The sequence below is a fragment of the Cryptotermes secundus genome, unplaced genomic scaffold (assembly GCF_002891405.2).
Source record: "Cryptotermes secundus unplaced genomic scaffold, Csec_1.0 scaffold1940, whole genome shotgun sequence".
Taxonomy (NCBI): Eukaryota; Metazoa; Arthropoda; class Insecta; order Blattodea; family Kalotermitidae; genus Cryptotermes; species Cryptotermes secundus.
In genome coordinates, this window is record NW_019734994.1 from 5,101 (window position 1) to 18,598 (window position 13,498).

Sequence of the window (13,498 nt, forward strand, 5' to 3'; positions counted from 1 at the left end):
GAGAGGAAGAGGGGAAGGGTCTGGGACAGGAGCAAGGTTAGAGCAGGTATATGGGATATTGTGTCGGGGGGGGAGAGAAAGGCAAGGTTAATGGGAGGGCATTAACCCTTAAGCTGGGGGGTTGCTATGAGTCGGTGATGGCCTGTGTAGCCTTGTGGATCTGGTGTCATGTCCGGGGGGGATTTAGGGAACAGATGAAAGGCTTCCATAACTTGTTGAGACAAAACCCCCCCTCTCTATTCATATTTTTGGGATGGAGTTCAATCTCAATGGTTTCCCTAATGATGGGATCCATATATCTGGTCTTGGTGGCGAAGATGGAGGTATTCTGAAGCTGAATGTGGTGTTCAGCTACAGCTGACTTGTCCGGATGTTCAAGATGGATGTCTCCACATCTACATGGTGCCACATCCCAGAAGACTGCTTTCTTCATAGTCAACACCATTAAAACCTGTTGGAACTATACATAAGGTAGGAGAGCACGTGGTCTTCATGCACGAAGACACAATGAATTCACCTTTCAGCAGATAAAGAACTGTATAGTCTGGATTGGTGGAAGGAGTTCTGCAAAATACTGGAGAGAGGTAAAGGCAGATATTCCTATCACATTTCAGAGACCCTCTGCTTGTTGCTTGCTATGCTTACAATCTGACCCTGAAGATCAAGGCATTAGCAAACTTCTGTCATTTATGATGTCACACCTGAGATGATGGTAGTCCTCTACATGGACAGTAATATCACAGGATATATTAAACCCTTATATAAAAGATTAAAATTGTCTGAACACATTTCAAAAACAAAGTTCATAACATGAATGACATTACTTATATTAACATTATTTACATGTAAATGTTCAATATTTGTACTAATAAAATATGTTGTACATTAAATCACTTCTCAACAGTCACCACAAAATATCACCTGGTAACAGTAGCATACCTCCAAATCTATGTACATCAACATGAGAGTTCCATTTTCAGGGCAGATTGAGACATCATGTATCTCTGAAACTACTACCTCCATTTTCAGGTAAAAAGAGTAAATATATATCAATGATATACCACGCTAAAAAGGCATCATATCCTAGAAGACAGTATTATAAGAAGAAAAGTTGAAACAACACTAAAGTAACTTCAGTCCGAAGCAGTTGCTTTCTGATCCTTATACTTGTTAATCCTCTCCACAGTTCCCATGGCCCCCACAAGAAGAACAGTGTCCCCTAAAACAAATAGTGTATGTATCATCCTTTAGCCTACAAAAATAATTTTTGTGAGGTGCAGTATTTATTAAGCAATATGTATAAAAGGTAATGTCTGTGTACATATATAGGTCTCTGGGGTGTTCCATTTGAATGTGTTCATGTGTATCTGTCCCCTTTTCCTTGAGTCCATGTGTGTCTGTCTCCTTGTCCTTGAGTCCACGTGTATGTCTGCAATGTGTGGTGTGTTTGTTTCTATCGTACTGTGTGAGTCTGTTGGTGTATTCCTGTGACTCTGTGTATGTCCACATGTATATGTCTCTATCTGTATCGGTTTGAGTCTGCATCGGTGTCTTATCATTGGGGGAATATTTCCATACATTTTTTTTTCTGTGATCATGTCTCTCACCGTGTCTTCGTGCCACTGCAAGTCTGTCTGTCCTTGTATATGTTCATGCTTGCCTGTGCAGGCCTGGTTCTGGTCTTTCTAGCCACATGTCCATGTGCTTTTGTTTCTGCCTTGCATGTTCGTGTCTGTGTGTTTTGTTTCCACTTTTGCCTATTGGTGTGTGCATGTGCACATGCATCTCTGTGTGTCTGTCTTTATTCATGTGTGTATCTAAATGTATTTTCTTCATGTGGGTGTCTGTTTTTGTCTGGATCCGTGATCCTCTATGTGTGTATCATGCCTCTGTTTTCTGTTGGTGTGGGTGTGTATAACTCTGTGTGGGTGCCTGTGCGTTTGGGTCTGAAACTGTCCCGTGATATAAACACAGACACACATAGGCATCAACACATGTGGACACACTGAAAAACATGATCATAGGTACATGGACACAGATGCTCAGATGGATACAAGTATGCAGACAGACACATCTGGACACAAGCACATACACACACAGGCAAAGAGACATACATGGACATATAGACATACACATGAACAGAGATATGGAGAGATATGAACACAAACCCATATGCAGATACATGCTCAGACACAGAGGCAGAAACACTGATGCAAATGGGGACACAGGCACACAAGAACACAGGTGTACAACTGGGCACGCACATAAACAGAAAAACTTATACACACACACACACAAGATCGCAGACACGCACGCCGATAGAAAAAAAAGAGACATACAGACATGAATACACAGACACACAGGCACGACACAGAAGCACACAATGACATATAAATGGACCCACATACAGTGATATAAACACCATCACAGACACACATATTGACAGCTGCACACATGGGCGCAGATGCATGCTGACAGATACACAAGTACACGCAGAAAAGCAGTTACCTACACAGGAGGAGGCACTGAGACAGATACCTTCACATGGACTCATTCTCACACCGGCAGACCAACAGACACAATGACACTCCTGGACATGTACGTGAAGGCATATAGACAGTCACAAACACAGTCGGAACCCGACAAACTACTCATCTGCTTTTACAGTCGGACACAGGCACAGAAACAGGAACTGACCCATATAACCGGATGCAGACATATGCATGGGCTCTCACACACTTGTATGAACAAACTTGAACACTGCTACAGAGAATCTGACAGCCACACATGGAAAGCACATGCATGGACAGAGGTGCGTACACAAGGTCGCAGTACACTGACACACTCACTGGCATATACACATGGCATCACACATGCAAACACACACAGAAGGTCACAGACACTCAACAACATGAAGACATACAAAAGAAACACACACATGCACATATGAACACTAACAGACAGAGACAATCACATGCACTATGGACAACCTGACCCGACAGTGAAATGGGAGGCTTAGAGGTGAGTTGTCTGATCTGTCACACAATAGAATATGTTCATGAGGCCCATGAGACTTGGAACCAAGAATCAATTTTCTGGTGAGGTCCAGCAACAATTTAGCAGTCAAAATCACAACTAGACACAGACAGATAGGAATGCATACACAGTGATACAAATACTCATATACACATGGATCAAAACACACAATATGATATAAGCATATGCTGACGGACACACACAGAAAGAGAGAGATACATGTAAAATTAATCGAATGTGGACATATACATAGGTATGTATGCATGATGTACAAACACACTGGCAGAAAAATGGCACATATACTATTGATCATACACACACAAACAAGCACAAATATTCAGCACCAGACACAAAGTCAGAAATAACAACACAGTGAGATATACTGCTAGACGCAAATGGACAAACACAAGGACATAGGAATGCACACAGATCAGACACACCCTGGCATTGGCATGAGCATGAACAGAAAGCAACATGATTGCAGATACATGATCAAACACAGACAGACATGCTCAGGAGCACAGATATACAGAGGCACCCACACAAAAGAACAGATACAAATAGAGATACAGATGCAGGCAAATGGATAAGGACACAATGACATTGATTGATAATCCTTTTGACACAATCATCATCAAAATGGGATGAAGCTGCAGTACATACGGACCTGTTGAGAAGATTCTTGTAGCATCCTGACAGCCTACAATGCATGGAAGGCCATACTCACGGGCCACTACTGCACCTGAATAATAGAACAAATAGTGTCCTGTATTAATATAAGAGCACACCCTTACTCTGAATCTAGTGAATTGCCAAGCCAGAAGTGGAGCACCAATTGAGGACAAAGGCTATGATATCATGCTGGTTGGTCAAGCATGTCATACACTTCAGGAATGGTGTACATGGGATTTTGGTCGAATAATGCTTGGTATGGGAGCATTTAAGTACTTGAAGAATTTACCTCAGTCCCACTTAACCCATCACAAATTCTATATACCTGGACTATACAAAGAGGTTCGTCCTGCAGTTTACGGCCTGTTCATAGAGAGATAGGCGGGCTAGAGGTTAGCTTCTGTCTGATGGGAAAGTGCTACAGCACTTTATAATCGGGAGTATAGTCCATGCTTGATAAATGTTACCAGTAGCACCACCTTATTTACCTCATTCCACAACTGCTGATAAAAACTGATGTCCTCCAACAACAACACATATTTCATGCCAATGTAACAAATTCTGTCAGACATGTTTTAAGTTGACCCTTTAAGGCTGCGCCATAGCTCAAGTGGTTGGTCGCTGGCCTCCCACTGCCCAGGTCTGATCAAGTGGGATTTGTGGTGGACAAAGTGGCACTGGGGCAGGTTTTCTCTGAGTACAGTGGAACGTCGCTTAACGAGCATAATTCATTCCAGAATCTTACTCGTAATGCGAAGCACTCGTTAAGCGAAACAATTTTTCCCATATAAATTAATGTAAAATATGATAATGCGTTCCATGCCAAAAAGAATACTAAAAAAATTTTATGTATAATGTTTATTCAAAGAAAATTATATATACATTGTTAAGGAGTGAATCATCTTCATCTTTCCTTATGTGCGGAGTGAACCAACCTGGAATGTGAACTCTATTTGCAGAAAAAAAAAAAAANTGTGCCAGAAGATTGTTGCTTTGCTGTTACCTCCACCTCCTCCTCTGACAAACTCTCCTCCACAACTTCTTGCTGTGAAACACAATGCAACTCCAAATCATGCAAATCGTTGATGTAGACCGATTGTATGTGCATGCTAGATCAGCCACGCTCACACCTCGTTCTCGCTTTTCAATGATTTTACGTTTCATTTCTATGGTTATTTTTATTCTCTTATGGCTGTCTTTTTGCGGCTTTTTCTTCAGGGACATTTTTGCAAGGCTTATTAAACTTTGCACAAAAAAAAATCACAAATAATATGTCTGAACACAAGTTTGGAAAAATGTGTGATCACAAGCGACACTAAGATGCTAGCGGAACGAGTGCTAAACACAGACTGATGTAGCAAGTGCACAATCCGGGACTTCCCCTCTTGTCACTTGTTATGCGAAACATCGCTCGTTAAGCGAGTCATTTTTTTTACAATTTGTTTTGCTCGTTATGCGAATTACTTGTTATGAGAGGTGCTCGTCAACCGAGGTTCCACTGTACTTCGGCTTCCCCTGCCAATCTTCATTCCACCAATTGCTCCACAATCACCCTCGCCTATCATCTGGGGCGGGTACAATAGGCCAGAAGTGGCCGCAGTACAAGGGACTTAGTCCCACCCCACTAGCAATAAAAAAAGAAAGTTCACCCTTTGTGATTTCTACAATAATGTTCCACATTTTAACCTATTGGGTTCCAAAGTATGTGGATTCTTCTGTAAATGTTCTGTTTTAAGTTTTCCTGCAGATAAAAATCACATATATTCAGATCCAGGAAATGTGACGGCCATAGTCCTCAGAGCAATCCAGTGTGTCTGCAGTGAATTTTCTGCTGAAAATACTCATAATTCTTTTCATCCGCATTTAATTCTATAATGAAGATAACTAAATTTTTATTCAAATAGTCTTCTGAATTAACTTTATCATGAAAGAATATGGGGTGTATGATACTTCTAGCAATTACATCACATCATACACAAATATTTTGGTTGTGCAATGGGATCTAGTAAGTAACATGTCAATTTTCAGTATCCCAATGCTGTGCATTGTGCCATTCCTGACATAAATTAGAAACATGGATTTTTCTTTCTAATATAATTCTCAACAAGAAATACATATCTTACAACAAGCACACTCAATGCTCACAGCTAATTGGTCACATGTACAAATGCACTATAATAGACAGAAATGAATGATGCTCTTATTATTATAGCAGCTGTGTAGTGGCAGAATGTCAACACAAATCATTACACACCAACCACCAACCAGCAAAATCATTGTTTCAAAATTCTGTAATTGTTGTGTCAACCTCTCTGTATACTGACTGTGAGAAAAGTAACAAAGATTAAATAACCAAGAAGTAAAACTGCCTTAATGCTGTTCATGACAGTTTGTAGATGCACTGAATAAAATTGAATATCAGAAATTTCAACTGAATATTGTCACGTGTTGGGTGTATAACACGACAAATAACTTCACGCCGTATTGGATATAGCAAATTTTATTCCACACTTGCTCATACAATCTCACAGCTACTGCTATCTGCAGTATCACAAATACTAGACTGCAAATGCTAGATTACAACTGGCTGGTTGACTGCCTGGCTAACTTGTAACTCGTATTGAATAGCTTCGCTGCTCCTTATTTAGCCCTGTTCCGGACAACACAGAAAACAGCCACATAATAGGCACCGCTGTTGTCTGACGCAGTGTTTGCCGATAGCCTAGCAATGCTGTCGGGAGTTGTTTACGGCTGCATAGCAACCGTGTCATCCCTTGGTCATGTCACCGCTGGCGGGGTAGGAGAAGGAGTGTTGACTTGCCTGTTACCCTAGTAACAATAGCGCTCCGATGGTGTTACGTCACAGCTGGCAGGGGGAGGGGTGTCCTGCATAGCGCAACATGTCACAATATTTTGATTTTACTTTATATTTAGAGGAAGATGGGAAAAGCAAGCAGCGTTTTTGAGTTGGAAAACCTCATGTAAACAAGCTGTGTGGTGACCTCAGCACAGACTGAAGGATATTGTTAAAATAGGTCTTGCATAAACCAGGGGGTGAACCACCACCACCAAGCATCTGAACAAAAAATAAGCATGAAAATAAAGATACTGAAAGAACTGGTATATTCACCATGTGAAATAAGTCCACCAAGTTCAGTGACAACTCCTTCAAGAAGGGGAAAATATGGGCTCCAGCCAACATCAGTGCTGTGTGTTATGAGGATGTCACCATGTGTCAACTCTCCAATTTGCTCCAGGCTTCTCACTACACATGCTCGCCCCATTACTGTGCCAGAGCACACAGGTGTTCCCTGCAGTCGAACCCCTACAGTTCCAGACCCTCCTGAGGCCTTCAAGGGTTCCTTCTGGAACAAACACATCCTTTAAAAAAAAACAATGTTTAAGCGATGATTATATTAACCATTATTTTTAGAGTCAGAATCCAAAATTACAACTTTTATTCTTGTAAATGTTATAATACATTATACACAAATTGTTGCATGAAACAGAAAGTGCCAGCTGCCTTCTACTCCCCTGAAGATTCCTGGTACTCATTTCTGTTAGAGGCCGAGCCAACCCCAGGGCCATAGTGTGGCTGGAAGGATTAGGTAATTGAAAAAATCCAATGACCTCATTGGGAATCGAACCCGCAATCTTCCAGCTTGTAGCATAGTACCTCAACCAACTATGCTACCACATGTATAGAGCATATTTTTTTTTTTCTTGGCACTACTACAGCCCCAGTGGGCCTAGGCCTACCTCCATGAACTTCTCTGGTCTAGAGCATATATAGTGTCAAAATATATAGCTGGACTGTATTTAATAATTTGAAAATGTGAATAATTGTGTTCATTCTGCAGCAGCTAAAAGTGAGAAGATTGTGTTTGGTCTGAAGGCCCTATCAGAACAGAGTGTAACGCCTATTTAATGTTCTTTGATTTAAGGTTTTCCCTGGTTTAACATTGAATTTCAATGATTTCAAGTGCTAAATAACCCCCATTCAAGATTTTCTTCACTTTAATATTAAAACCCACACTTCCAAAAAAATCTTTAAATGTGGGTTTTGAAATATCCACATATTTGTCAGTTGACTGATACTTGTTAAGCTGAGGCTGATGTTGATTGGGCATGATGCAAGCAGAAGAGGGAGATCCCCCAGTCTATAGGGAGAGGAATATATGGTGATCACCCAAATTCACGCACAACAATATTTCTGTTTTGTGCTTAACATAATGAAATTTTCACACATAATTTGTCACTCTCACTTACAGACACAGGAACAGGCAATCCTCTAATTATCTCTGGAAAAGCAAGTTGTTTCCACTCATGCTGGTATCTCCTGCGGTGCAAGGCCCTGCAACAAATACATCAATAAGGGAAAATATACAACCATATTATTGTGACCATTATTTTGTGCCTCTTTGAGGAACTCTCTCATACTTTGGATATAGAATATATCACAATCATTTAAAATTGAAGTGGTAAGCAAAATCTATTGTAGTAGAGGACATGGCATACGGACATCATTCCTGATTCGCTTCTCCTGACACTAATGTTACTAATGAGACATGACCCCTAGAAGTTTAAATGATGGAGTCAGAGGGCCTGTTACAGGGGTGCCCATTGCTATTCAGTGACTTATTAAAACAAGTTTTCATGACAATGAAGGCATGTATAACAGAATAGGCGTTCTATAATCAGTCCAATGTGCCAGTATAAAGCAGCTGGCCAGAGCAAGGGCTGCAGTCGTTTAGGCTAGACACATCATGAGGAGCCCCAATGCCCTGTTATTACAGCCAAGTACGGTTGAAAAAATGGACATATAGCTCAGATGGGAGAAACATAACTGTTGCCTTTTCTTAGACCATTTAATGATGCTGTTTCAGCTCCATGCCATATAACATTAACTTGGGTGAGAAGAAAATCATGATCTGTGAGCAGATAAGGATCTTAACACATTATGGACCGGCGATTTAAATATTTAAATCACCCTGGGGACCGCATTTTTAAACCTACTACCCTAACTTATGCACTTTAAAAATTTAATATAAAATCTCATAATTAATTTTATGAACTAAAATTTTTGGAAAACACTTATCAACGCTCCTAGAAGTGCTTGAGGGTGTGATATTTCTGGAAACATTCCCCTTTGTGAAGTTGCATTACACAGAACGTGCAAATGTAGGCAGTCATACTCCTTTTTTATTGAACTGCAGAAACACGGCATTGCCTAGAAGGATGCTTCCCCTTGGAATGTTCACTCTTCACAATTTTCACGAGGGTATGTTTCCGCATATCACCCGAGAGTCGCCCAGAGGGGTCCACATGGGGCCTGTGTGGGGTGGGAGTTGATGGGCCCAGTGGCACTAAATCTGTGTCTGACTCTCGTTTTGCCGCCACCATCCGGTCTGTAGCCCAGGCCTTTGCCACATTCATCAGAAATGCTTTGTATTTCAATTTTGAATCAGGGTTTAGATTTTTGTGACTTTTTTAGATTTTTTACTGTCCCCACAATGTTATTACCCGCATTATCGTCAGAGCTACTGTCACTTTTACTGTCTGTGGCCACAATTCTTTGTTCTCCCCTGTCACTGCCGCTCTCTGAATCATCATGACTACATGTCTCACAAGGTAGGCCAGCTAGCTCATCGGAGAAGAACTTGTCCTTGTCCATACCCCACCAGTAACTACTGGTTGATACATACAGCTCGAAGAGCAGCAAAGCATTTTCGTTTATAGTGGGTTAAGAAAACTGCGGGGTCAAGTTACTGACAAGTAAGCAAACATTCCAGAGTTTTATTATGCCATTGCGTGCAACTTGGGTGGCACCAGGGCAAGGTATAGTGTGTTACAACCTAACGTGTCCTAAAATCATGATGTCATGCGACCGGTCTGCCACATTTAAAAGCCAAAAGGATGATATCATGTGACCGGTCTTCAATGTGTTAAAAGAGGCAGTGCTGGAACTGCTATTCTGGCATTTGCTTCGAGAGACAGAAAAATCACCAAGAATAACCTAATCAGGACAGCTTTTAGAACGACCGAGATTGAAACACATCCCAGAAATAAGTCTAGAGTGTATTATACAAAACTGTTCAGTGGAAGAAACATGAACTAAACACTAATTTGGGGAGAATCTCATGGAAAATAAACAGTTGGAAGATAGAAAAAAAGGAGAGAATAATATTAAAATTATCTTAAGGAAAAGCTGATGTGGGTCTGTTTAATCTACAAGACTGAGGTTAAATCCTTGATATTAAAAGTACTGAATATTCATATCCTCATTTTTAGTTATTAAATTATTATGTGACCCTATATGAAGTTGACAGATTTTACAGCATTAAAGATGTGCACTGAGACGAGTATGCATACTGAATCAACAGTCACCATGAGACAGTCGTGTCCTACTGAAAGGCAATATTCTAGCATTCATGTGTTTACAAGAGGATGGACTTACTTAGTTATAAGAACAGGATCCCTTGTTTGTAGGAGCACTCCTAGCTCATAGTGGGTGAAGAAGAACATAAGTTGAGCATCTGGAATGCGTCCCTCTTTCACCATGAGCTGTGCCAAGTGTCGGTATGCCAATCTTAATTGGTGGATTATTGTGATATAACAGTCTTTATTAGCTTCTCGTTGCCACACTGCACTGCGACATAGTGGTAGCAGCCAACCCAGAACCACCCTGCGTAGAGATCAAACTTGTGCAAAAATTTTACTGTAATTCTACACCCAAAGTCAGTTACATTTGTGACAGACCTAAATATAGAGACTTTACTTCATACTTTACCAATCTGAAACGTAATGTAGTCATAACCGCTAATCACAATGAGTAGTTTGATCACATGAAGGCTCTCCATTTAATTCTCTGTTTTGCAGCACCCATAACAAGCCAATTAGGGCCAATGATTGGAACAGGAAAACAAAGAAGAGGAGGAGGGTGATCATATACTATAGGATAACTAAGTATTACAAGCGTACTTACTTACTCATGGAGCTGTGCCCTTCTTGAGGAGCCGCCAATTCGGCAGCTACTCAAGAATTTCCCAGCATTTTATGGAAGCCGCAGGTTCATTACCATGTTCACAAGAGCCCTCCACTGGTCCCTATCCTGAGCCAGATCAATCCAATCAATCCAATCCAATCCTATCTCTCTAAGACCCATTTTAATATTGTCCACCCACCTATGCCTTGGTCTTCCCAGTGGTCTCTTTCCTTCTGGCTTTCCCACCAATATCCTATATGCATTCCTCATCTCCCCCATTCATGCTACATGCCCTGCCCACCTCATCCTCCTTGACATGATCATTCTAATTATACTTGTGTGTTTCTTTATGGTATCTACATTATCACCCAGTAGATTCACATCATCAGTGTAAACCAACAGCTGATGTGTCCCATTTAGTTTCAGTCCCACCTGGCTTCCCTGGACCTTTCTAATTGCACATTAAAGTTGAAAAGGAGTGGTGATAAAACATCTCCTTGTTTTAGACCATCATGGATAGGAAATTTATGAGAGAAATGTTTACCTACACGGACTTTACTATACGTTTCGTTTAAACACATTTTAATCAACCTAACTAGTTTCATGGGTATCCCAAACTCTTATCAGAATATTGTACAATACTTCCCTCCTAACTGAATCATAGGCTTTCTTGAAGTCTATGAATAGCTGATGTAGTGTCTCATCGTACTCCCATTTTTTCTCCAGTATCTGACAAATGCAAAAGATCTGATCTGTAGTTTATCTGTTACGTCGAAACCCACACTGATGATCCCCAATAATTTCATCTATATATATGGACTTAACCTTGAAAGAAGAATATTGGACAAAATTTTGTATGAAGTTGATAGCAGTGATATCCCCCGATAATTACTACAGTCAGTTTTATCACCATTCACGTGAACTGGTACAATAATAGACTCCTTCCACTGATCAGGCAATTTTTCCTTATGCCAAATAGAAGTAATTAGATTGTGGATTTTAGAAGCATACACTATGAAAATACAGACTGCTGGTATAGTGACAAGAATATGATAATTTTTAACATAAAAACAATCCTGTCAATCACCATCACAACCTACCATAACAGTTCTATAGACATTAACCTAACTGATGTGCATATATATTTTTACATATGATATCCCACCAGATCCTGTTTATTTTTCTTGCATTTCAAAAGCATAAAAATCGGTACGGTATTGGTATGAAATGTGATTTTCTGGATTTTGGACTGACCCTGACAGACAGTAATCTTTGAAGTTACTTCACTTGAGCACATGATAACCAATAATGTTTTTCTAATTCAACAATGTTGGAATTGTTGGTCTAAATGTGACCAGAATATAACTTCTACAAACATCAGACCAAGCTTCACAGACAACCTGAAAGGGCAAAGAAAATGAAAGAAAACACCTGACACCAGTAAATTACATTATTTCATCTAGTACCTATAATGTACACAATTATACCCCCCCCCCCCNAAAAATCATGAAACTTTAAATATTCACTCTATTTCATTTGAAGAAAATGAAGACAAGACAAGTAATGTAGCAGCCCACTGCTTTTCGGCTACAGAAGAAAAATAACATTCCAAACAATGCAAAGATAGTTTCATAGTCTTCCATTTGCTTTCAGAAGCAAAGGTGTTAACTATATTAAAGATTTTAACATTATATTCAATGTACATATTTCAAACCATTTTATATGCAACTAATAAGTGTAACTGTACGGTAAATAAACAAGTACACACTCACAATACTAGAAACAAAAATGACTACCATAAATGGGTGCATAACTTAGAACTTTATAACAGCAAACCTTCCGTTGCTGGCTGTATCTTTTATAATAAATTACCCAATAGTATTAAACAGCTTGACAATAAAAACCAGTTTATAAGGGAACTTAAGAATTTGCTCATAAATAGATGCTACTACTCAATTGATGACTATATGAATGATAAATTCTGTAATGCTGGATAGTTATATATGCTGCATGTGATATTGCATTACATATTTTGTGAATTTGTTGGTTTATAATTTGTTGTAATTTTGTTGGTTTTATAACTCGTTTCATGAGATATGGCCTACTTTAATGTAGTCTGATCTGTGGTATGGGTAAATATGAATTAATTAATGTATAGATAATTCTGAATTATTGGAATTGTTACATGTTTGATGTAAATACTCATTGCATATTTGCGCGTTTATTGGTTTTGATCTTATTGCATCTTGCTAATTTTATAATTTATTTGAGTGAATGAATGTTTGGATAAATTCTGTTATGCTGCATATTGATATATGCTAGATATGATAGTCATTACATATTTTGTGATTTTATTAGTTATGAATTCTTGCACATTGCTAATTTTATAATTTATTACTTGTGGCATGTTCTACACCAGTGTGGTCCGATCTATGGATAGTAAATATTAAATATATGATTGTATGGATAAACTATGATATATTAGATTATGATACATGCTAGATGTAAATAATCATTACATATCTTGTGTGTTTACTGGTTTAGAGTCTACTGTTTTTTGTTAATTTTATATTTTATATTATGTGACATGTCCTATATCAATGTAATCTGATCTACAGGATGAATAAACATGAATGAATGAATGAGTATATGTCCTAGAGTTAAGGTAAACTGATAGGCCACACCACAGCTCAAACAGTTAGTCACTGGCTTCCCACCATGGCAGCCTGGATTCAAACCCGGGTCTGGTCAAGTGGGATTTGTGGTGGACAAAATGGTGCTGGGGTAGGTTTCCTCTGAGTACTT

At 39.4% G+C, this 13,498-nt stretch overlaps 1 protein-coding gene across 7 annotated transcripts in view; it reads right to left on the bottom strand.

The window, feature by feature from the left end:
• Nucleotides 1–806: 806 nt before the first annotated feature.
• The window catches only part of LOC111869195 (prodigiosin synthesizing transferase PigC), an 86,952-nt gene continuing 74,260 nt past the window's right edge, over nucleotides 807–13,498 (bottom strand). For 6 of the 7 annotated variants that reach the window (XM_023860496.2, XM_023860492.2, XM_023860493.2 and 3 more), the window contains 5 exons: nucleotides 10,166–10,393; nucleotides 7,978–8,062; nucleotides 6,839–7,073; nucleotides 3,704–3,778; nucleotides 807–1,219 (listed from right to left, as the gene is read on the bottom strand). In XM_023860496.2, the coding sequence (XP_023716264.1) occupies nucleotides 1,134–1,219; nucleotides 3,704–3,778; nucleotides 6,839–7,073; nucleotides 7,978–8,062; nucleotides 10,166–10,393 (709 nt within the window). In that variant the 3' untranslated portion in view covers nucleotides 807–1,133. The remainder of the gene's footprint in view (nucleotides 1,220–3,703; nucleotides 3,779–6,838; nucleotides 7,074–7,977; nucleotides 8,063–10,165; nucleotides 10,394–13,498) is intronic. The other variant, XM_023860497.2, reaches the window with a different exon arrangement.